This window comes from Eptesicus fuscus, chromosome 15 (assembly GCF_027574615.1).
Source record: "Eptesicus fuscus isolate TK198812 chromosome 15, DD_ASM_mEF_20220401, whole genome shotgun sequence".
Taxonomy (NCBI): Eukaryota; Metazoa; Chordata; class Mammalia; order Chiroptera; family Vespertilionidae; genus Eptesicus; species Eptesicus fuscus.
Genome location: NC_072487.1, coordinates 30,043,492 through 30,068,298, shown reverse-complemented (window position 1 = coordinate 30,068,298; position 24,807 = coordinate 30,043,492). Strand labels below are relative to the sequence as shown.

The following is a 24,807-nucleotide window of genomic DNA, read 5'->3' as shown; positions in this document are numbered from 1 at the left end:
GGTTGACAAGCTTGGAGCTAGAATTTGTAGAAGAGAAAGGATGTGATCTGGAGGTCAGGAGAAGTTAGGTTGCTGAAATTATTCAGGTCGGTTGGATGAAAAGTTTAGAACTGGGACAGCAGTGTGCTGGGTGGGGACTGACAGGCCTGAGTCATGTTGAGGGCTGGGTATTTTTAGCTTTTTTGGGAAAGTCGCCTTCCTTTGTAATCTAAAAAGCACATGTGACACACGAGTTCACCAAAATGATGATAGGAAAATCACAGAAATTTCTAAATAACTTTGTATCAGCTACTCAGAATATTCACAGCTATTCATTTTAGAATTCTGCTGAATATATCCCCCAAATCCCGGAATCATCAATTGTGAAAACAACCCTAGGAAACCCTAGCAGGCTCTGTGTCTAGCTTATGCATAAGATATGGCAGCACATAAGCACAAAATATAACTCAAAAGAGTGAAATTGGCCCCTGTACCTTCTCTTTCCCCCACCACTTCCCTGAAAGCCAGTTATAAAAATACATCCTGCACAGCCAGTATGGATCAGTGGTTGAGCATTGACCTATGAACCAGGAGGTCATGGATCGATTCCTGTCATCAGGGCACATGCCAGGGTTTCAGGCTCAATTTCCAGTGTGGGGCGTGTGGGAGGCAGCTGATCAATGATTCTCTCTCATTATTGATGTTTCTATCTCTCTCTCCCCTCCTCTCTGAAATCATTAAAAATATGTTTTTTTAAAAGGCACATCCTATGACTGTACACTCTGCCCTGTGCGCAGAATCAAGGAAACACATGCAGCACAGGCTGGACTTGAGGTCAGGTTACACTGAGCTTCTCTAAATCAGCAACAAGGTTTTCTTGACTCAGATAAGTTTCAACACTGAAACTGAAATAGCCATTTCCTGAGAAACAAAAATCCTTCATTCCTGTAAATTGGTCTACGTGGCCTACAGTGAGTGTCTATGGGAGAGGCCCTAGCATTTCATGAGCTTGAAGTCTTTGTGTAAGTGACTTCAGTTGCTCAGCATAAGAAATAGTGAAAGGCCTGACAGCAGAGGTGGTCAACTCAGATGCACACCAGGGCCGGGCAGGTGATGAAATGAGTGGAAAAGTCCTAGTATAATCAAACAGGGAGAGCTGGGGACTGTGTCAAATCAGAGAGCATATTCTCTGTCAATGTAGCACAAGCCTAACATTCCTGGAGAAGACAGAAAGCCAGATTTTTATATGAAATGCCCTCGTTATTTCAAAAACTATTTCAAATACCAAACCAACCCAACAAAATGTGCCCATGGGCTAATTGAGCCTGTCAATGACCAGTTCGCAAAACCTCTTCCCTAGCAAGAGAGAAAATATAGTCAGGAAGGGGCTTAAGATTTGAGTAATGAAGGCAGAAACATCTATTTGAGGAATTGAGAAATGCTCAAAGGCTTCCTGCCATTCCTAAATCTTTCACCCTATAGCCTGTCACCAGTCTGAATGTTGCACTATTATAGAGCAGCTTCTTTGGATTAACAGGATAGCATGACCATTTTTAACCAATATATCTCCTTATAAACAGGGGAAAAAGAAACAAACAAACAAACAAACAAACAAACATCCTCACACCCTCTTAATGGTATCTAAAATTCAAAATAAAGTAACTATCTTAATCAAAAGTCAAATGAAAGAAATGCACCTAATTCTGCTCCACCAACCCCACCAGCCAATTACAGTCCCCCGCCCTCCACCTTCTAATGGGGAGAAGGGAGAGTCTGGGAGGTAAGGGAGTGATGCTCCTCCTCTCTTCCTCACTCCTCCCTGGCACTTACTTGAGAATATGTGGTGTGATGTAAAGAGGTCAGGACCACATATAAATACATCATAGAAATCACATATAGGAATATACCTGGTACATTTAATAGCAACAAATTAGAAATAATAAAATATGAATCAATAGGAGAATAGATGAAGAATGCTATTCAATAATTAAAATGAAAGCACCAAAGCTAAATGTATTTTTGAGATGGTTAAATCTGAACAATATAATTTTGAGAGGAAAGAAAGACACATTGCAGAAAGATATAGACAACATATGGCCTATCATAGAGATTTTTAAACACATGCAAACAACCATTAAGTAGTGTTTATGGAAACAGTCATGTGAAGTAAAAATACAAAAACAGACAGGAATTATAAACACCACATTTAACCTCTTAAACTGGGGTAGCAGAGATACAGATGATCCATTGTATTTCCCCTTTACTTTGCTTTATGCCTGAAATATTTATGTTTTTATTATGTGTGTTTTTAATCCTCACCCAAGGATATGTTTTTATTGATTTTAGAGGAAGAGGAAGCAGAGTGGGGGTGGGGGAGAGAGAAACATCAATGTGAGAAACATCAATCGTTTGTCTCCCCTATATTCCCTGACTGGGGATCAAACCTGAAACCTTTTTTTTGGTGTACAGGATGATGCTCCCACCAACTGAGCCACTTGGCCAGGGCCTGAATTATTTATTTTTATACAAAAGAGCTTATAACAAAAATTTATATTCAGGTTTTCCTGAGAGCTAGATACATAATCTTTTTAAAAATATGTTTTCATTGATTTCAGAGAGGAAGGGAGATAGAGCCTATCCACCACAGTAGATGCTTTTTAAGTTCCTCCTCTATAAAGTTGCTCACCAACAATTAACTCTTTATTGAAAACTAATTTAACATTTTAGATAATATCCCCTGGGATCAAGACATGGGGATATTGATTTTGGGAATGGAAAGAGGACAGGTCTGGGGCCCAGTGTTTTGACAGCCAAGAAAACCTGGTACCTGTTGTTAGAGGCAAAAGGAACCTCAGGCTTCTCCAGAGAAACAGAGCCACTAGGAGACTGGCAAGTATGAAATCTGTAGGGCAGGCTAGTAGGCTGGCAATCCAGGTAAAAGTTGAAGGTGCAATGTGGAGTCTGAAATCTGTAGAGCAGGCCAGCATTCTGGGAACTCTATTACAGTCTTGAATCAGAATTCCTTCTTTTCTGGAAAATCTCGGGTGTTGCTCTTAAGGTCTTCAACTGATTGAACAAGGCCCACCTCCATTATGGAAGATAATCTGTTTTATTTAAAGTCAACTGATGGTATATGTTAATCATATCTACAAAATACCTTCATAGCAACATCTACACTAAGGTTTGAGAGAGGGAGAAAGAGAGAAGCATCAATGTGAGAGAGAAATATTGATCAGTTGCCTCCTGCATGTACCCCAACCAGGGATCAAATCCGCAACCTGGGTATGTGCCCTGACCAGGAGTCAAATCCGCTACCTTTTGGTGTACAAGATGCCACTCCAACTAACTGAGCCACATTGCCCAGAGCTGTCATTTACTTTTAAATTGTTTTTGTTCTTATCCTGAGAAGACAAGTATTGGATTTAGGAAAACTGGGTTCTCAGGACCAGGTTATAAACATTAATGTCCTGTATGCCATATATTTATTAAAAGAAAATAAGTGTATTAATTATAGCATTTATGTTGGGTAAAAGCTTACAGGAGTAACATCTGCATTTCCCAAAGTACTAACTTATAAATTTCTAGAAAGCAGGTGAGGCTCTTCCTCTTCCCTTGAAAGCCTATTACATCTTAGAAAGTGTACTTTCATTAGGCATCTATTAAATGAGAATCAACCAGAGTTACACTCTACTATTCATTTTATGTATCAGCTAAAAAGGGTTTAAGCAAACTATAACCAGGAGCCAATAGTTTTTGTAAACAAAATCTTACTGAAACAGAGCCATGCTCATTGTTTCTATATTGCCCTTCCCCACAGCATTTACACCCCTTCCCCTGCCTTGACAGCAGAGTTTAAGAATTCCAATAGGGACTTTATGGGATATATATTCTAAATTTTTTACAATCTAGCCCTTTACAGAAAAAGTTTGCTGACCCTGACCTAGAGGTTCTCCCTGGGCTGTACCTTCTCCATAGTCAATGTACTTGTTCCTGTGTTAAATGATCTAATGCCACTCCTACTCCTACCGGTGCTATCTAAGGAGAGAGCCCCACTAGGAAGTACTTGGGCCCAGCTAGCTCAAGGCTGTCACTCTCCCATACCCATTCTCTGCCATTACAGCTCTGCCTCACCCCCAAACTACTATGCTGGGACAGTGTTGAGTTTCAGCTGTTCAAGAGCCATCCTGGGCTCTCATGTCCTTACCTAGCATAATCTTGGGAGATGGAATCTTGGGACTTGTCCTGAGCATGTCCATTGCACTTACTTCTACCAAGACTTTATTCAGATAAATATTTTCCCTTTCTACTTAAGCAGGGAAGGGCTTGTAGGTTTTGCTTCAGTGACCAGAGACTGAAGTGAGATGTGATTATTCTGGGAGTGCCCAGCAGGGCTCAGAGGCTCAAGCAACAGCTGCCTAGGGCTTGGTTTTCCACTCCATGGCTCTGCCCATAACTTTCTGGGCAACGCTGAGAAAGGTGTTGCCTGTTCTTATTCTTGTGGAAATCCAGACTTCTCCATACCCCTAGAAGGGCCTTCAAGACCTTAACTTTGTTATAAATAAAAAGACTCAGATAGTATGACTCAAGAAATAGCTTATTCTCATCCTTCTCTGTCATGGATGTGATGGTCATTAGTATTATTTCACACATTTCCTGGATGTCTTATTTTTGTATACATTATGGGTTTGTACTTCTCTGTAGTTAACTGGTAATTAGGTATGGTCATGTGACTTGCTTTGGTCAAGTAAATGTAAGCATAAGTGATGTAACACACACTTATGTGTAGAAGATATAAGAGCTAGAGTGTGCTTTGCCATATTTTCTTTTTCCATTTGATATGATAACCAGCAACACTTGAGCTAGTGATTACTATATCAGCCTGGGTCTCTGAGTAGTTAACTACAAATAACAGAGCCCCCTGATGACTTGCAATAGACATGAAATATAAGCAAGAATATACCTTTGTTTATTATATTAGAGTTGTTTGTTATTGCACCATAAACTAGCCTACCCTAACTGATATAACAGGGGAAAACTGGAACCTTTACTAAATAGACCATATGTTATCATTTAAAATACTGTTTCTAAAAAATAATAATATGGAAAATGTTTTCTATATAATAAAAAGAAAAAATAAGATATGAAAATATACTTATTATATCATGAATGCTATATTTTAAAAAATGGTTTTACTATACCCACCATAACCCTTTCTTCCAAAAACTTAAAATAAAAACATTAAAAGGTCCATAATTACTATCTTTATGTTATGGAACCTTGTATTGTTTTCTTCTTTTGTTTCCTGAATTTTCTCTGTAGTTTAATGCATTTTTAGCTGTCCCAATGTATCACTTTTAATTATGCAGGGATGCTTGCTAGATGAAGAACTAACTTTCTGAAGTCCTTTTAACTACCCCTTACTCACCTCTCTTTATCCCAGTAGTCAAGTGCATTGCATAGAACTCTTCATTGGGTCCTTGTCAACTTTAGGGAGGGAAACACTATACACTGAGTGGCCAGATTATTATGATCTCTGAACACATAATAATCTGGCCACTCAGTGTGTGTATACACACACACACACACACACACACTCTAGAGGCCCAGTGCATGAAATTCATGCATGGGGGTAGGAGTATCCCTCAGCCCAGCCTGCACCCTCTCTAATCTGGGATCCCTCTCACAATCCAGGACTGCTGGCTCCCAACCATTCATCTGCCTGCCTGCCTGATTGCCCCTAACCACTTCTGCCTGCCAGCCTGATCATCCCCTAACCACTCCCCTACCAGCCTGATCAATGCCTAACTGCTCCCCTGCCAGCCGGATTGCCCCTAACTGCCCTCCCCTGCCAGCCTGGTCACCCCTAACTGCTCTCTCCTGCAGGCCTGGTCACCCCCAACTGCCCTCCCTTGCAGGCCTGGTCTCTCCCAACTGCCCTCCCCTGCTGGCCTGATCACCCACAACTGCCCTCCCCTGCTGGCCATCTTGTGGCAGCCATCTTGTGTCCACATGGGGGCAGCCATCTTTGACCACATGGGGGTGGCCATCTTGTATGTTGGAGTGACAGTCAATTTGCATATTACTCTTTTATTAGATAGGATATATATATATATATATATATATATATATATATATATATAACCTGGTGCATGAATTCTCACATGGGTGGGGTCCGGCCAGCCTGGCCAGAGGAAGGGGACATGGGCGGTTGGCCGGCCTGCCTGCTGGTTGAACTCCTGGTCGAGGGGACAATTTGCATATTAGCCTTATATTATATAGGATATACACTGAGTGACCAGATTATTATGCATTCAGAGATCATAATAATCTGGCCACTCAGTGTATGCCCTTTTAATGACACCTACCAATGTTTTAGTTGCCTTTCAAAGATTACTAGCCCAGCCAACCTGGAAGGGGTCAATACATACTACAAGGATGTAAAACATGAGGTGACTTGCACAAGGTCATCTTATAACTGAGTGGTAGAACTGGAGGTAGAATGCATGCCACCCGAGTCCTTGTCTATGGCACACAGCCCTTTCCATTTGTGTAAATTCTTCTTGCAGCTAACCTTACTCGCTTGTGCTATGGGGCACATGGCTTCTTGCTCTTATACAAGTAACCAAGCTGTCAACCAGTAAACTGTAGTAGTTGATACTGATACCAAAGGTATATATTTTGCTTTCTTTAAAAAAGATTTATTCTAGTCAGCAAGCTGTGATTTGTTAGAGTTTATAGACCTGACTTCCTCATTTTAGAGTTAGTGGGATGTTAAGTTACTTTCTTGAATGATATAATCACAGAAAAACACAATGTCTTGTTATTCCCAGTATAGTGCTATTCATTCATTCACTATCAAAAGTATTAAGTTTATGCTATTTTGCATCAGGTACACTGTGTAGGAATTGTAAGTGAAATAAGTACAGCATTAGTTATCCAAGATTAATAGAGTATTGGAGATAAGGTACTCAAACTTCTTATTGGTCCAAGTTAAAATTAAAATAAAAGAGATCAGCTTTTTATATGCCCCCTGGCAACTGACCCAATCTCTATGTTTTGTTTTGTTTTTATTTGTTTTTATGAGCTTCTTATCTAAACAGAGGGGATATAGGAGATACAGCAGAGAAGCAGGGAGACCTGGGGCATCTGTAGGAAAAGGCATGTGATCCTAGTTGAAAAGAGCCAGATGTGAGATAAGAGGAAAGACTGTTGGGGGCATTATGAGTCATAAATTCCAAGCAAAGGAGATTAGATTTTTTTCACTGGGCATGATGCCTCAGTCAGTTCTCAGAAGGAGAGGTTAGAAGGGGTGACAGAGCAATTTTATAAGTTTTTACAAAGACATGAGCAGGGTTAGGGGATATCAGCAAGGGATATCGAGCACCCTGGAATTAGCAAAAGCAGGGAACAGTTAAGAAGGAGAAAAGGGAAGGTGTAGTTACCAGAACCCTGGAGAAGACAGCAAGAGGAGGGGACATCCACAAGATGCTATAGCCTTTGACAGAGGGATGAAGTCGACCTGCAACCTGTCTGGGAGGTTGCTGAGGAATGCATACCCTAACCTCACTCTCTCCCCACTGCAATCTCCTTTCTCTCCTATGCTGAGGGGAAGAATGGGATGGAAGCCAGTGACATAGTCTACAATGTCATCCTCCTAAGGCATAAGCGGGATAGAGCAGGGTGGAGAATGAGTCTCTAGGAACAAACAGAACTATCTGGCACAATGGGGAACTACAAAAGAGTCTGACTAGGGAAGCCCCATGAACTGTGCTGCAGTAGCACTGAGCTGTCTTCAGCCCAGAGAATGGAGGGAAGAGGCTCTTGCAATAGGTCTGCACAGAGAGGCTGAAGACTTGGACTAGGGCAATGGTATAGGATTAAAAAGAGAGGTTTTGAACCATGCTGCCTCCAGACAGATGAGCTTTTTTTCCTGAAGTAGTTTCTCACTTCAATCTCTTTTTTTTGAGAAGTTCTATGTTTCCTAATCAAAAAAGTGATTTTTCTCTTTATGGACTTTTCTCCTCAGATTTGAACGTGTGATCTCCGGAGCTGGGGTGACTTGATGGGACATCCTCAAGAAGCCTCTGGACTCTGAAAGAGAATCCCTTGGCCCACAAAGCTTGTTTGTATTTTTCAAATGCCCGTACATGACCAGCACTTTAATCAGGAGACTACAACAAGGCTAGGCAGCTCCTGGCCACCGTATGCTCAGAGGAAGGCAGGCAGCGCACCTCTTCATCCACCTGGCTCTCACCTCTATAGCCTGTGACTGAGCAAGCACTATAGCACTTTAGAAAATGACCACATTGGATCCTGGGCCCCAGTTCATGTCCTGAGGCTCCTTCTTGCTGTCGGAGTAAAATCAAAGGGGATTATTTTCCCCTAAGTTTCCAAAAACTTCCCAGAGTGGAGATGAATGAAAATCTTTAGTTACAGAAATGGACAGATTGCCAGTAATTTTTATCTATAGGAAAAGCCTATTGAAACTACCAGCTCACAGACAGGGCTTTCTACAAAGTCAAGCCGTAAGTGATGCGTTTTATGGCTTACTGGAATCTTGAAAGCATTTAAGTTGTTCTAATCAACAAGAAGCATTTAAGTACACAGAGTGGCCAACTACAAATCGTGGAGAAAAGCCATTGAGTATTTTTGTGAAGTCTAAATCACAAAGCATTTAAAATTTCTGGCATGCTAATATGCTGTGCCTAAAAAGATTTCAGATGAGTAGCCATATGGTCAAAGCCCCAAAGGAAGGCTCATTTCCTGGCTCTCTATATGACTTTAACTTACCCTTTCACTGGCTCAGTTTCTACGTCTGGGATATGGTGATACCCACTAATCAAGGTCTTTGATTGTTGGCACTATAGAAATCCTGTGGATCCCAATGTGTATGTCAAGGGGGAGAATGACTGGGCACACCAACAATAGTTTCATTGTATTAAATTTGATCTCTATGCCGGGGCCATGAAGCTCAGAGCATTAGTTGACTCAGGAACTATCCAAATGTGTATATTAGCAAGTATAACAGTGTCTTAGGGCCTAAAGCAAGCTCTTGAACTGGTGCTCAGGCTAAGGAGAATTTGGAGTTAATGAGAATGAAGGTGTGTTTGTTACTCCGAAAATGAGTAACAAACAAATCATATAATACCTAAATTCCTCCATTCCCTGTCTTTAAAAATCAAAGAATGCCTTTGAAGAATAAAACTCAATTGTTTTTTCTTCTAATTTTGCCTAAGTGCCCATCCAGGGCCCATCCAAGTCAGTAAGTTTAATATTCATCAGGCCAGTTGGCTCCCAGATGTTAGAAAGCCTTTCACTTGGCTGCCCTTTTCAGAAGGGAGGGGTCCCAGAGCTGTTTCCCAGGGGTTGGTCTGGGGTCCCTGCGGGAGGAGCAGTACCTCCTAATGCTATGGAGATCAGGGTAGGCAGATAAGGCCTTCCACCTATTCTGAATCCCCACCTGCCCCCTGGTTAGCATGCTAATTCCTTGGCTGGTGGTATTTAACTTAGGAACCCAGTTGCATAATGGTTTCTGTCAAAATACTGCCATCTTTGGTCCTAGATTGGGGCTATTCTCCAGAATACCAAATAGTGAGAGGGATCCCCAGTTCTAGTAACCCAAAATTCAGGCTTCTTCAGGGAAGTATGATAAATGTTCTATACTACAGCATCTATAATAATAAAAGCATAATATGCTAACTAGACTGGATGTCCTTCCGGATGACCTTCTGGATGAAGCCAGGGCTGTGAGGGAAGCCCGGGTCCCGGGTACCAGAGGGAAGCCAGTGCCGGCAGCCGGGGGAAGGAAGGCCTACTCTTGCATGAATTTCATGCATCAGGCCTCTAGTATTCATTAAAATATTGAGGAGAATGGCTACACTTAACCTTCTTACCTTTTATGATGTTAATATGATTGACTAAAAAGTATATAAATGGCCACTTTTAAAATAAAATAGCTAGATGAGTTTTAAGTCTTTTTTAAAAAAGTACCTTTTAAAAGGGAAGCAAAAATAGCATTTGGGAGAATTTGAGGAATTGAGAAAGACCAAACAAACCAAAAACAACCTATGATCTCATCATCCAAGCAAAAGTATTTTCATTTTTGCTGTCAGCATCTGTTCTTCTTCCAGACATGTACATACCTTCAGATATCGTTAGTTGTAACATATAATTTTCTATTCTTTTCCCAAATTGTCATTGTACCATAAGCAACTATGTTGCTGACTGGTCTCCCTAATTATCATCTTTAATGGCTTCATGGATCACAGATTCATGACAACAAGATGGAATTAGGCCCAAACTCTATTTATCACCTGGACACTATACACTTCTCCCTGCTTAACTGTGGGCATTATGTTCCGAGACATCCAGTGGATGCCTGAAGCCACAGATAGTGCTGATATATGTATACTGTACTACATTTTCCCTATCCATACATACATATATACTTATGATAAAGTTTAATTTATAAAGTAAGCACAGTAAGAGATTAACAACACTAATAATAAAATGGAACAATCCTATCTAATAAAAGAGTAATACGCAAATTGACCATCATTCCAAGACACAAGATGGCTGCCCCCATGTGGTCAAAGATGGCTTCCCCCATGTGGACACAAGATGGCCACCAAAAGATGGCCTGCAGAGGAGGGCAGTTGTGGGCAGTTGGGGCAGACCAGGCCAGCAAGGGAGGGCAGTTGGGGGAGACCCAGGCCTGCAGGGGAGGGCAGTTGGGGGGGACCAGGCCAGCAGGGAGGGCAGTTAGGGGTGACCGGGCAGATAGAGGAGGTCAGTTGGGGGGGACCAGGCCTGCAGGGGAGGACAGTGTGGGGGACCAGGACAGCAGGGAGGGCAGTTGTGGGGGACCAGACCTGCAGGGGAGGACAGTGTGGGGGACCAGGACAGCAGGGAGGGCAGTTATGGGGGACCAGATCTGCAGGGGAGGGCAGTAGGGGGGGGGACCAGGCCTCAGAGGAGGGCAGTTGGGGGAGACCAGGCCAGCAGGGGAGGGTAGTTGGGGGGCACCCAAGCCTGAAGGGGAGGGCAGTTGAGGGGGACCAGGCCTGCAGGGGAGGGCAGTTGTGGGCAATCAGGCCAGCAGGGTGGGCAGTTAGGGGTGACAGGGCCAACAGAGGAGGGCAGTTGGGGGATACCAGGCCAACAGGAGAGGGCAGTTGGGGATGACCAGGCCTAAAGGGGAGGGCAATTGGGGAAGACCAGGCCAGCAGGGGAGGGCAGTTGTGGGGGACCCAGGCCTGCAGGGGAGGGCAGTTGGGGGGAACCAGGCCTGCAGGGGAGGACACTTGGGGGGGAACCAGGCCAGCAGGGGAGGGCAGTTGGTGGGGCCCAGGCCAGCAGGGGAGGGCAGTTAGGGGAGACCAGGCCAGCAGAGGAGGGTAGTTAGGGGCAATCGCGCCAGCCGGGGAGCAATTAGGTGTTGATCAGGCTGGCAGAGGAGTGGTTAGGGGGTGATCAGGCTGGCAGGCAGAAGCGGTTAGGGGCAATCAGGCAGAGGCAGGTGAGTGGTTTGGAGCCAGCAGTCCTGGATTGTGAGAGGGATGTCCGACCGCCCATTTAGGCCCGATCCCACTGGGCAGTCGGACATCCCTCAAGGGGTTCCAGATTGGAGAGGGGTGCAGACTGGGCTGAGGGACAACTCCCCTACCCATGCATGAATTTCATGCACCAGGCCTCTAGTTAGAATAATATACTCTAATAAAATTTATGTGAATGTGGGCCTCTCCCTTTCAAAGTATCTTATTGTTCTCAACTCACCTTTTCACTTAAAGAAAGCATTTTACAACTTCTGTTTGGCATATCCTAATTTCCAGCATCACTACTTTTATGCTTTGGGGCCATTACTAAGTGAAATAAGGGTTACTTAAACACAATCACTGAAATACTGCAACAGTCAATCTGATAACCAAGCTGGCTACTAAGTAACAAATGGGCAGTGAATATATACAGCACGGATATGCTGGACAAAGGGATGAACACATGGGTCAGGAAAAAGCAGGTCAGTGTGAGATTTTATCATTATACTCAAAAAGGTCTAACAATTTAAAACTTTTGAAGTAGCTATTTCTGAAATTTTTCATTTATTATTTTTGTATCACTGTTTACTGCAGGTAACTAAAACTGTGGGAAGTGAAACCACAGATAAGAGGGACTACTGTAAGCCACTATTTGACCAGTGGACCGCAGTGGCATTTTGGGTTCCTAAGGATTAGTATCATTTCAGAACAGTGTTTAGGAATCCCTGAAAAGCCGGGGTATTTCCATTTCTCCCAGTGCACAGACACCCTCATAAATGATTTGGGGATGGCTTGGAGGAAGATTGACAGTAAGTATTTGTGGTCTTGTTGCAGGGTCCTTTCTCCAGGGGTCCCCTTCTTCCTCTCCAACCCAGAGCTTCAGATCTGTGAACTAATAAGGTCTGAGAATTGAAGAAGCTGTGGTTCTCAGTTGTGAGAACTCAAGTTGTATTTCTATTGCTTTGGTAGTCAAGCCATATATTTAATTCTTAGGGTCAACTACCACCAAAGATTTTTTTTACTTTCAGTAAAAAATTCTGATTGCCACTCTGGGATCTCATTATCCCCACTGAAATTAGGAAGCCCATCTCAATGGCAGCATTTCCCACTATCGTCCTTGGGCTACCTGGCGGTGTTTAAGGTTGCTGGGGCTGCCTCACTAATAATGCATTTCTCAATACTTTAGTGAAGTGAATATTCCTCGGACACTTTCAGAGCCCAGTGGGGACAGGTTACACATAATAAACTCCTCCATTATTCCTATCTCTCTAAGCCTTTAGAATTCTTCCTGTACATTATGTCAGAGAAATTCTTCTGTCAACCGAACACCATTGAATGCAGCTTGCTATTGAGCACAGGTTTCAGCCAACCAAGTAAGCCAGTTGTGCCATCTCTAGCTGTTCAAGCAAATGCATGTATTTTAGCTAGCTCTTGCTGTATAATAAAACTTATGGCTTATGTTCATCATTTATGCTTTTATGGTTTTGGAAGTTAACAATTTGGGCTGGGCTCAGCTGGTGCAAGTCATTTTTTGCTTTACATGGTGTCAACTGGGCTCACTTATGCATTTGCAGTCAGTTGACAGATTGGCTGGAGGATACTGGTCTTAGATGACTCACAAGTCTTGGAGTTGGTGCTGGCTCTCAGTTGGACCATGTGTCTCCAGCAGATTAGTTCATGCTTCTTGAACATGAAGGCTGGTCCAAAAACAGCACAATGAGAGCAAGCCCCAAAGTCAAGTGCTTTTCGGGTTTCTATTTGTATCACATTTGTCTCATTGGCCAAAGAAAGTCAGAGAGCCATGCCAAAAATCAATTTGGAAGGGTGTCACATGAGGGCATAATATACAAAGTGGCATGATTCCCTGGGGACTATTAATATATTAACATTAAATAAAAAATATATGGAAAGTGTATTATATCTAGGCTACCTAAATTTGCCCCCAACCCAATGTTCTGTTCAGTTCTCCTTGGTCTAATACCCTTAGAATCCATCCTCATCTATATTAGCTAGGCTTATTCTAATAAAAAAAATTATTAAATATTTAGTGTTGAGAATATTAGAAATGTCCCCCTCCTCCCCATTAACCCTCTACCCAGTTCCCGACCCACTCTAGGCCTTCATCACCTTTTTTCAGTGTCTATAGGTAATGCATATGTGCATATAAGATCTTGGTTAATATCTTTCTGTCCTCCCTCTGAGATTCGTCAGTCTGTTCCATGTTTCCATGCATCTGGGTCTATTTTATTCATCAGTTTATTTTGTTCATTAGATTTCTTGTTCAATTATTTTAATTTTTAGATTTAATTGTTGATAGATATGTATTTATTGCCATTTTATTGTTCATATTTCTTCTTCTTCTTCTTCTTCTTCTTCTTCTTCTTCTTCTTCTTCTTCTTCTTCTTCTTCTTCTTCTTCTCCTTCTTCTTCTTCCCCTTCTCCTTCTTCTTCTTCCCCTTCTCCTTCTTCTTCTTCCCCTTCTCCTCCTCCTCCTTCTCCTCCTCCTCCTCCTCCTCCTCCTCCTCCTCCTCCTCCTCCTCCTCCTCCTCCTCCTCCTCCTCCTTCTCCTCCTCCTCTTCCTTCTTCCTCTTCCTCTTCTTAAAAAAAACCCTTCAACATTTCAGGTAATACTGGTTTGGTGGTGATGAGCTCCTTTAGTTTTTTCTTATTTGTGAAGCTCTTTATCTGTCCTTTGACTCTAAATGATAGCTTTGCTGGATAGAGTAATGTTGATTGTAGGTCCTTGCTATTCATCACTTTGAATATTTCCTGCCACTCCCTTCTGGCTTGAAACGTTTCTGTTGAGAAATCAGCTGACAGTCATATAGGCACTCCCTTATAGGTAACTAATTGCTTTTCTCTTGCTGCTTTTAAGATTTCCTCTTTGTGTTTGACTGTTGGTATTTTAATTTTAATGTATCTTGGTGTGGGCCTTTTTGGATTCCTCTTGTTTGGGACTCTGTGCTTCCTGGACTTGTATGTCTATTTCTTTTACCAGGTAGGAGGAGTTTCCTGTCATTATTTCTTCAAAGAGGTTTTCTATATCTTGCTCTCTCTCTTCTCCTTCTAGCACCCCAATGATGTGAATGTTGGTATGCTTGAGGTTGTCCCAAAGGCTCCTTACATTATCTTCATATTTTTTTATTCATTTTTCCTTTTTGCTCTTCTGATTGGGTATATTTTGCTTCCTTATATTCCAAATCATTGATTTGATTCTCGGAATCCTCCACTCTGCTGTTGAATCCCTGTACATTATTCTGAAATTCTCACTAAGTCCCTTGAAGCTCTCATTAAGATCCTTGAGCAACCTTATAACCATTGTTTTGAACTCTGTATCTAGTAGTTTGCTTGCTTCCATTTCATTTAGTTCTTTTTCTAGAGATTTCTTCTGTTCTTTCATTTGTGACATATGTCTTTGTCTACACATTTGGGCTGCTTCCCTGTGTTTATTTCTTTGTATTAGATAGAGCTGCTATGATTCCTGGAATTGGTAGAGTGGCCTTGTGTAGTAGGTGTCCTGCAGGTCCCAGTGGTTCAGCCTCCCCAGTCACCTGAGCTGGGCACTCTAGGTTCACCCCTGTGTGGGCTGTGTGCACAGTCTTATAGTTGAGCCTTGATTGCTGTTGGTGTCACTAGGAGGAATTGACCTGCAGGCCAATTGGCTATGAGGACCACAGGGGAAGAGCTGTTGTGCAGGAAGTACCCCTATGGAGCAGGACTTGTTTCAGTGGTGCTTGTGGATGTGTCACTTGTGGATGTATAGAGTTGTAATCTGGTATGGTCTGAAGCTCTCCACTGGGTGCACTGGCTCTGGGGCCTCCTGGGAGGTTCAAAGTCAGCCACTGCCTGGAGACACCTAATGGGAGCTACAGAGTGATCTACAGATGGCTACTACCTGTGTTGGTCTTGGTAGTGCCCAGGAGAGGCCAAGCTGTGAAGCCAGTCAGGCTGGTGCTAGTGCCAGGTTTTGGGCCTCTTATTGGTATGTATGGAGCCTGCTGACACCAGCTGCTGCTAGTTTGAGAGATTTTAGGAATGTCTGAAGCCTGAGACAGGCCAGGCCAGTCATATGGAAAAGCCACTGCAAACAGCTTGGGTAGGGCTGCAAGTTAGATGGGCTGGGGTCTCATACAATCACCAGGGCAGACAGAACAGTGTGAGCCAGGCTGATGGAAACTAAGATATGGCTGGCAGTCAGCTCTGAGATTGGGAGGCCTCAGCATAGGAACAATGACCCCTGCGAGCACCCCTGTCTGGGGGACAGTTGCCTCCGAGTTCTTGCTCTCTAATATAAATTTAAGAAAATATTGCAATTGTTTTGGCATATAAGCCTTTTCCTCCTTAGCCAAACTATGCCCCTGTCCCCCAGATATGCTGTGTTCTGATCCTAGATAAAAGCCTGAAAGCTATGCCCTAACCAGTTTGGCTCAGTGGATAGAGGGTCGGCCTGCGGCTTGAAGGGTCCTAGCTTCGATTCTGGTCAAGGGCATGTACCTTGGTTGCGGGCACATGCCCAGTAGGGGGTGTGCAGGAGGCAGCTGATCGATGTTTCTCTCTCATCGATGTTTCTAACTATCCCTCTCCCATCCTCTCTGTAAAAAATCAATAAAAATATATATATATATAGTTTTTAAAAGCCTGAAAGCTATGAGAGTTAGCAATAATAAGGTTAGGGATCCCCATGCAAAGCAACTGCCTTATACATAGTTATTACAGGTTTTTAAGCAAAGAAAGGCTAGCATCCTCAAAAGGGAAATGAGAAGCTTCTTCCACTCTCAGGGATATGTGGGGGATTCAAGAGTCTCAGCTTCATCCAAGTCTGCCCAAATAAATGTTCCCATTCCCGGTTTCAGAATCCTATTCCTTCCAAATTTTGCCTAAATTTTCACATGTGGGACTAGGCCAGTTTATGAAGTAGGTCTGAGGTTTTAGTCATGCCTGTCCTATAACTAGAAGAAATAGGAGTTACTGTTAGGGCAGCCTTAGGAACACTTGGATGCCCTGAAGATTTGAGCTGAAATCATGATGCTATTGCATGCCACAGATTACCAGTGCCCAATTTCCACTGGCAAAATGTTCTGCTCTGAGTTCAATGCAGATCAATCCCAGAATCCTATTTTTGACAGTCTGTTTACTAGACCACTCCTAGTATCAAGCACTGCTGTAAGAGTGACACATTCAGGAACTGAGAACAGTAAGGAATTCCCTCCCACATTCCAGTTCCCTTAGGGTTTCCTGTCTCCTGAACTTAATGGGAAACCAGTGACAAGGGAGATTGATAAATGAGGTTTGCGAATCCCAGCCCTACCACCACAGAGCAGAGTAAAGGAAGAAAGGCTTGAGCTGAGAACAGGACACAAATAACCAACTCATTCCTGAATCAAAACTGCTCTGAGTAAACAGTGATGTATTCCTTGAAAGAGGAAAATGCAGAGACTAAGAATTCCAATTAGATTGCAGCACAAGGGACTTTCTTAAACTTTGTGGCATCTAGCCAGGTTACAAAGACCTAACATATATTTGTTGATTAACTGAATAAGAAAATAACAGTTGGGCACCTACTTTGGCCATGAGCATAGGACAAATAAATGTATTTTTAAATGCATCTTATAGAAGAATTTGCATTCATTGTGTCATTTGACTGCAAGTGAAAGAAAACCTGATACAAACTGGCTTTTAAGAAAAAAAGAAATATTGGTTTATGTAATTGAACAATAAAAGATGCAGATGGGCACAGGGGTCTAACAATGTCTTCAAGACCCAAGGTCTTTGTGCCGTTTCTTCACTCTGCTTCCATTTTATTAACTGTTTTCAAAGAAGTTCTGCCCTTCATGATCACAGAATCTCTGCCAGTAGTTCTAAAACCTTCTATGTTCAAACCCACCAGCTCCTTCCCACAACACACACACACACACACACACACACACACACACACACACAAACAAAAACAGAGTTTTTTTCCAGCATTCCCCCCAAAAAGTTCAGGCATGAACTCTGGACAGGCTTATGTCATGTTTCCTCTCCTAAACCAATTACTGAAACAAAAAGAAAGAATATGTAAGTAGTGTCTTAAGTCTGGAGCTCCATTCAGAATATTTGAACTTAAAGTAGGATGCCTGATAGGTCCCCAAAATAAGAATGGATGCTGGAAAGGCAGACACTAAAGCCATTTATTCAATCAATAATTGATGAGCTCTTACTACCCACAAGGCTCTATGTTAGAGGCCAGGAATTCAAGATGGGTATGTCATTATCTTTATCTTCAAGGAGTTCAAAAACTAGCCTGGGAAACCAGAAATAAATGTAACCCTGGTGTGTCCTGGATGTTGGGATAGATGCATAAGAATCAAAGTGGTATCTTTTGTGTTGAGGTGTTGAAAGTGCCCAAATGGATCCAGACTTTTCCTGGAATGTAGAGCACAAGATGTCAGAAACATATTGTAAAAAATATTTATCACTATCATATAAGGCCACTTCCAAATTTGTGATAAAATGTCACATTTTCAGAAGTTAATCATCCCATCTTTCTTAGTGATATATTTCTGACTATCATGGTGTATAGATGTGTGTTAAAGTGCTGAGAAGGGTTTAGACTAGACATTCCTCCTTTTGTTGAGCTTGAAATATTGCTGGTAGACATCATGAGGTTACCATTATAGCTAACTTTCACACCAAGTACTAGATTTTGTTCTAATTGCTTTACATGTATTATTTCATTTAAATTTCACACTTCAATAAAACAGGAACTATTATTGTCTCCATTTTACATATAAGCAAAATAAGACCCAGTGAAATTTGATAAATTGCTCATTTCACATAGCAGAGCTAAACTTAAGATTCTGCAAGCCAGCCATGTGACATGAAATCAGATCCTAGATCTGTAACAGTCTTATGGCATTTAAAAATTATATTTGTGTTCTGTTTTCTTCAAAAGCCTGTGAGGTGCCTAGGAGCAGGAGCTGATTTTTATTTATTTATGTAGTCCCAGCACCCAGTACAAGGATTGGCACATAGAAGATGCTTAACAAATATTACAGGATTGAATTGGAGGCAATGTGCATTAAGTCTAGGGAGAAGAGCTCAACATGGAAAAATGTGTTACTGAATCCCAAGCCTGTCCAAGCCTGTCAGTCTGTCCCTCCAGTGGCGATGAATGCATCAAATTCACATACTGGATGACATCAGCCATTGAAATCATTTCAGCCACCACCCCCTCTCCACACCCCATACTGATTCAATGGATACTGAGAGTCTGATTATAATTTCATTTCTTATATAGACTTTTCTATGGAAATAGAATGTCCTGAAGCAAATTCTGATCTGCACATTAATGGTATTTTTTTTAATTGTAGAAAAGTCTTTTAGGAGTTTGGTTAGTGCAATTCAGTTTTTCAGACTTATTCTGAATATACAGAATCATTTTTCTGAACTTTTACCTGGTAAGATAAGACCTTGCTGATGCCAATAGGAAACTCTTTTCTTATAAGAGTTCTTATGGTGGTCATCAGCTGCCTCCTATACTATGTTATCTATAACTGTGTATTCTCAATAGCAGCCTCCTCTTAAGAGAAGTAAACTCAAAGAGTAGCATGTTTTCTGCTTTGTTCTGTAAAAATAGAATTCCATGTTAAAACAGAACAGCTGCAAGAAGTACAGAGGAAGCAGCTAATGCCTGAAAGTTTGGGTTGTAGATAGAGCAGAAATATAATCAGGCTGCAAATCAAATCAAGCAGCTTCCCAGTGTCTCAGTTCTGCTTGCTTTAAAATTCAAAAAATGAAATGCTGACATTACAGGTAATTTAAAATTTAAATCAAACAAAACTTAAGTAGGTCTTTTCAATCATTACATTGGAAAAGCTTTTGAAATTGTAACACAATGTTCCAGAATGTGTTCTTAAATTGGTACTCATAAATTATTAGTGGTCATATAAGTCAGCACATACAATTATTTTGGAGAGTGATTTGTCTATAGGTAAGAGGCCATATGATTTGTCATACCATTTTCAAGTAATTATACTTATGTAAATATATTTTAAGGAAATAATCCAAAAATATAGAAAAAGCTAAGGACATGGAGAGGTCCATTGCAAATGTAAATATATGATTTTTCAAAAAGCTTTGCCATAACAATAAATGAAAAAAGCAAGTTACAAAACTTGATGTTCACTTAGATTACTTTCTAAGTTTAAAAATTGAGCTCAAAAAATATGCTTGGATGTATAGCAAGAACCATGTCCAGGTTCATACTTTTCCAAGAATTTTCTAAAAGAAACCTGTAGATTAAAGTGAAATGTTTATTATGTGAAAAATAATACATTAATTACAGTATTATCTAGAGGCCCAAAACTGGAAATAACCTGTCAAGCAAAAAGGAAAGTTAATTAGTCTTAGTGATTTGTATATTTTCATTATACTACTATCTAGCAATAAAAATGACAGGAAGATTATATAGAAATATGAAATAGTTCTATGATATAATTTTAAGTGAAAAAAAATAGTTTCTATATATTGAGCCCTTACTCTGAGTTTATCACTCGGTCACTCAATTTTCACACATTATCTCTTTTCATGCTCATAGAACCCAATGAGTAGGGATGAGAAAATTATACAGATGAGAAAATTGAGACCAAGTTGCATAATAATTTTCTCAAGTCCACACAGTAGAACCAGAATTCAAATCTCAGCTAACAAAATCTAAGCCATTTCTGTGTATCCAACATGCTATAAAAGCTCTAGACTCATGAGAGTAATAAGGAGAGAGAGAGAGAGAGAGAGAGAGAGAGAGAGAGAGAGAGAGAGAGAGAGAGAGAGAGAGAGAGAGAATGAATCATCAAGTGGGGCAATGATGTAGGTGGTCTTATAATAATTGCTTGCTTTTGATTGCAGTGTTGAGCCCAAATAAATAAGAAGAAGAAAGTGAGAATGGAACAAAAGGCTGGGAAGTAGTGTACTGAAATATTAATGACTTTACTAAAGTGGTGGGGTTGTGTGTAATTTCCCCCTTTTTTCCATTTCATAAGATTTTTTGTAATGCATAGTACTTTTGTAAAATAGTATTGTAAGTGCTTGCTTTGGCAGTACGTATACTAAAATTGGAACCATACAGAGAAGATTAGCATGGCCCCTGCACAAAGATGACATGAAATTCACAAACCATTCCATATCAAAAGTATACACATAGATATTGTATTTGTGCTCTGTGATATAAAAACTAGAACTCTGTAAACCTCATTGATCAATGAAACACTGTGATGTGTACTCCAGCAATGACACTCGTGGCAATATAAATGTTATTAGGAATAGGAATATCTCATTTCTTTTTAAAGATTGGGGATTACTTCCACAGCCCTTTTTTTTTTTTTTTTACGTATTTGTAAAGAAAATCTAAAAAACGCATACTCCTTTTTTTCCCTTCCTTCTTCTCCTTTGCTTTCTCAACTAAAATTAGCATGGTACTAACAGTAACTGTCTCTGTTGATGTGGTAAGATTATTAGGAACTTTTATTTTCTTTATATGTTTTCTGTATTTGAAAGGTTTTAAAAACACATTTAACATTTTTTGTTGTTAACCTCCTTACCTGAGGATATTTTTTCCATTGGTTTTTTAGAGAGAATGGAGGGAGTGAGAAGAGAGAAGAGAGAGAAGAGAGAAACATTGATGTGAGAGAGATACATTGATTGGTTGCCTCCCGCACGTGTTCTGACTGAGCCCTGGATAGCACCTGCAACCCAGGTACGTGCCCTTGACCAGGAATCAAACCTGCCAGCCTTCAGTGCGAGGGCCGTTACTCTATTCATTTAGCCACACCAGCCAGGGCAACACATTTCACATTTTAAATCTGAAATATAACATTTATACCTTAGTGTCTTAAATTATCTTATTCAAGTTCTAAAGCTTCTTTAATATTTTGAAATTTAGAATTGTATTGTCTGTCTATTGAAAATCAAGTCATTGCTTGGCCAGCATGACTCAGTGGCTGAGTACCGACCTATGAACCAGGAGGTCACAGTTGGATTCCTGGTGGGTTTCGGGTTCAATCCCCAGTAGGGAACATGATTCTGTCTCATCACTGATGTTTCTATCTCTCCCTCTCCCTTCCTTTCTGAAATAAATTTAAAAATATTTTTTTAAAAAGTCACCCAAATATCAAATATAGTGGTATTTTTGCCAAAATTTTTATATTGCAACCAGGTTTTTCCCCTTATGTCAGGTGCAAAGTTTCACCTGTGTTTTTAAGGGAATCCGAAGAGAAACTAAAAGATGAGTTTATTAATTGAAAGTTTGAAAAAGCACTGGGGTTGCCAGCATCCTGCCTACTTAACCAAATGTGGCATCTCTGTCTGCACACAATGCATGACTGGGCTGCCACGGGGCATGTGACGCACATGTGACGGATGAGCCACTCAGTCTTTTCAAGCAGTACCCTGGGGAGTTGTCCTCCAGCACCACCCTCCTGAAAGCAGAAAATTCAAAGGCAGGGAGGGAGAGGGGTCTTTCTAAAGCACAAAAACTTGTTTGATGTTCTAAAATGAAAAGAAGTAAGGAACAAGGAGTGCTGGATGCTGGAATGTGACATTTGAAAGCTGTTAGGAAAATGTCAGCCTAACAGGCTCCAGGCTATGGTCCCCAGAGGCAAAACAAGTTCCAGCCCAGGCTGACAGAGGCTCTGCTGTTCTGAGGGTTCATCGTTGAGACTGGGGATTCACTGCACTATCCTGACAGCATCTCCTCCCTTTCAGGGCTGTTGTGGGGAACGGTCCCCAGGCTCTATCAGCTTCAGTCTTAGGACTTTAAACCCCCATTTAGCACTGTAGGAGATGTTGCAGTGGATACACAGTCTGTATTAGATCTGCTCCAGCTTGAGGAATTCATGGGAGCTGGGGAAATACATTACCCACAGGAAAAGTTGTACGAAAGAAACAAGGCCAGGTACAATTAAGTATCTGATGAGTAGAAACGGACCATAAGACTCAAAGGAATTCAGGGTAGGTGGGAGCTCTGCCTGGGTGGGAGAAGCACAAGAGAGCAGGGAGGGAATGAGAAATGCCCTGGACCTGGGAGGTTTTCAGTGATGGGGAGAGAGTAGATAAGTAATGGGGGCAGGGCTGATATTGAAAAATATCACCAACCTGCCTGGCAGTGGAAGTGGCCACTCCGAATGCACACTAATGCAAATGCTAGGGAATCATCCTGGAAGCTCGTGGCTGAGCCTGGAGTTACTCCTGGGTTGTTAGGTTGTGGGAATATCAGGGCGTCCTGGGGGAAGGACAAGTCTCAGGAGATGGCCTGGGTGGTGAAGCACTCAGGGTGCTGGGGGCACTTCTATCCCCAACAATGATGCCACCACGCCAGTGAGTATCTGCTGAAAATCAGCCTTGAATGAGGACAATGGTATAACAAGAACATTTAAAACATGCTTTCCCATATGGGATTTCATTCAACCTACCTGTCAGTCTACCTACCCACCTACCTGTCTAACAGGCTACCTATCTATCTGTCTGTTGCTCTGTGTATGTATTTGTCTGTCTTTTTGAGAGAATAAAAACACAGTAAAGGTACAGAAATGAGGATGAAAGCGGCCTTCCTTCATCTTTCATTCAGTTATTCAGTCATTCCTCTAAAAAACTCGGTGTCCCTGGGTATTGGACACCCAGCTGGGCACTGAGTTGAAGACCCTGCCCAGGGTTGGAATTGTCACAAGGGAATTGGGCATCATGCAACAAGCCCTGGTGTGTATCCGGGTCCGAAACTGAAAATGACAACAGAAGGAAGCAAGAGAACCACAACCTGAGTATTAATCTATTGCAGGTGTTGGAGGAGGTAGATCCAACAGGGAGAAACCCAGACTCAGTACTGAGTCAGAAACTGGTGGGCTCACAGACATTGCAAATAGCATTAAGAGAAGCAAATCAGGCCTGAGTCACTCACATTCAGCATTAGTAACAGATCATCATCATCATCATTTAGATTTCTGTGGCAAGTTAAAATTTGCAAAGCATTTTCAAATGTTTTATACTAGTTGAGCTGTACTAATTAAAAGCTGCTAAAGAGTGTAGGGCAAATACTGGCATTTTATAGATAAGGAAATGGGTTAGAAAAGTTAAGAAACTTGACTAACTTACCCTACATCTTTTAAAAAAAAAAAATATATATATATATATATATATATATATATATATATATATATTATTGATCTTTTACAGAGAGGAAGGGAGAGGGATAGAGAGTTAGAAACATCAATGAGAGAGAAACATTGATCAGCTGCCTTCTGCATACCCCCTACTGGGGATGTGCCTGCAACCAAGATACATGCCCTTGACCAGAATCAAACCTGGGACCTTTCAGTCCCCAGGCCAATACTCTATCCACTGAGCCAAACCGGTTAGGGCACCCTACATCTTTTTTAAGTCGCATTGCTAGTTTGGTAGCTCAGAGAGATGTCATAGGCACAGACTATCTTGATTTTTATCACAGCACATCACAAAGGGTTGCATTTATATACATGTGAATAAGTTAATATGGTTGGAAAAAGAGGCTGGGCTGACAACACAACTATTAAAAAATTCTCTTATTTCTGTGTACCTCTCTCTTACTGGTGACTGGTTGAAGACTTAGTAGATTAGCTTATGCTATATGAAGATGAATACAGCAGGGAGAATATTCAGTTACATATATGAGAGTTTTCTCATTTAAAATGCCAGGTTGAGTCTCTAGGTCAAGATCAAGAAGGTAGAAAATAAAGTCTTTCTTTTGATTTACCCACTTTAGATGGAAGAAGCTTGGTTTGTTAGGAGTTAAAGGGGAAAGAGAGCAGAAAATAAAGTAATATGAGTGATATCCTACTCATGAACTACAGATGTGCCACAATTACAAATGTAGGTCAAACTGAAATCTAATTTCTAAATAGCTAAGAAGAACTTCAGCACCACTGATAGTAGGATACTGTTCAGAACTGGAAACAAATAGTCTTGCTGTGCCTCCTATGTCTAGAACAGCTTGTATGTGGAGTATTTTGTTCTATTCTGAGCCCCACTTGCTAATTGGGACATTGTTAGCTGGGAATAGATCTGGGGGAGGCACCCAAGATGGTGATGGGGTTGGAAACCACCATAGACTAGGAATACCTGAAGGAGCTGGGTGTATTTCACCTACAGAAGTGTTCAGCCAAGACATGAAAGCCAAGTTCAGTGTGTACACTTACACTGAAGTAGAGTTTTGTCCAAGAACTGGAAAGAACTCACTAATAACTAGAGCTATTCATCAAAGGTTAATCTCCTGGTTGCTGGATATACA

At 41.4% G+C, this 24,807-nt stretch overlaps 1 protein-coding gene and 1 non-coding gene across 3 annotated transcripts in view; both read left to right on the top strand.

Annotated features, from left to right (window-relative positions):
- Window positions 1–10,634, top strand: part of PDCD1LG2 (programmed cell death 1 ligand 2) — a 56,194-nt gene extending 45,560 nt beyond the window's left edge. For both annotated transcript variants that reach the window (XM_054727575.1, XM_028150592.2), the window contains exon 6: window positions 8,006–10,634. In XM_054727575.1, the coding sequence (XP_054583550.1) occupies window positions 8,006–8,019 (14 nt within the window). In that variant the 3' untranslated portion in view covers window positions 8,020–10,634. The remainder of the gene's footprint in view (window positions 1–8,005) is intronic.
- Window positions 10,635–20,575: 9,941 nt separating this feature from the next.
- On the top strand, window positions 20,576–20,681 carry LOC114232779 (U6 spliceosomal RNA). Its single transcript, XR_003618878.2, has one exon. It is a non-coding gene; the product is annotated as a U6 spliceosomal RNA (small nuclear RNA).
- Window positions 20,682–24,807: the final 4,126 nt, after the last annotated feature.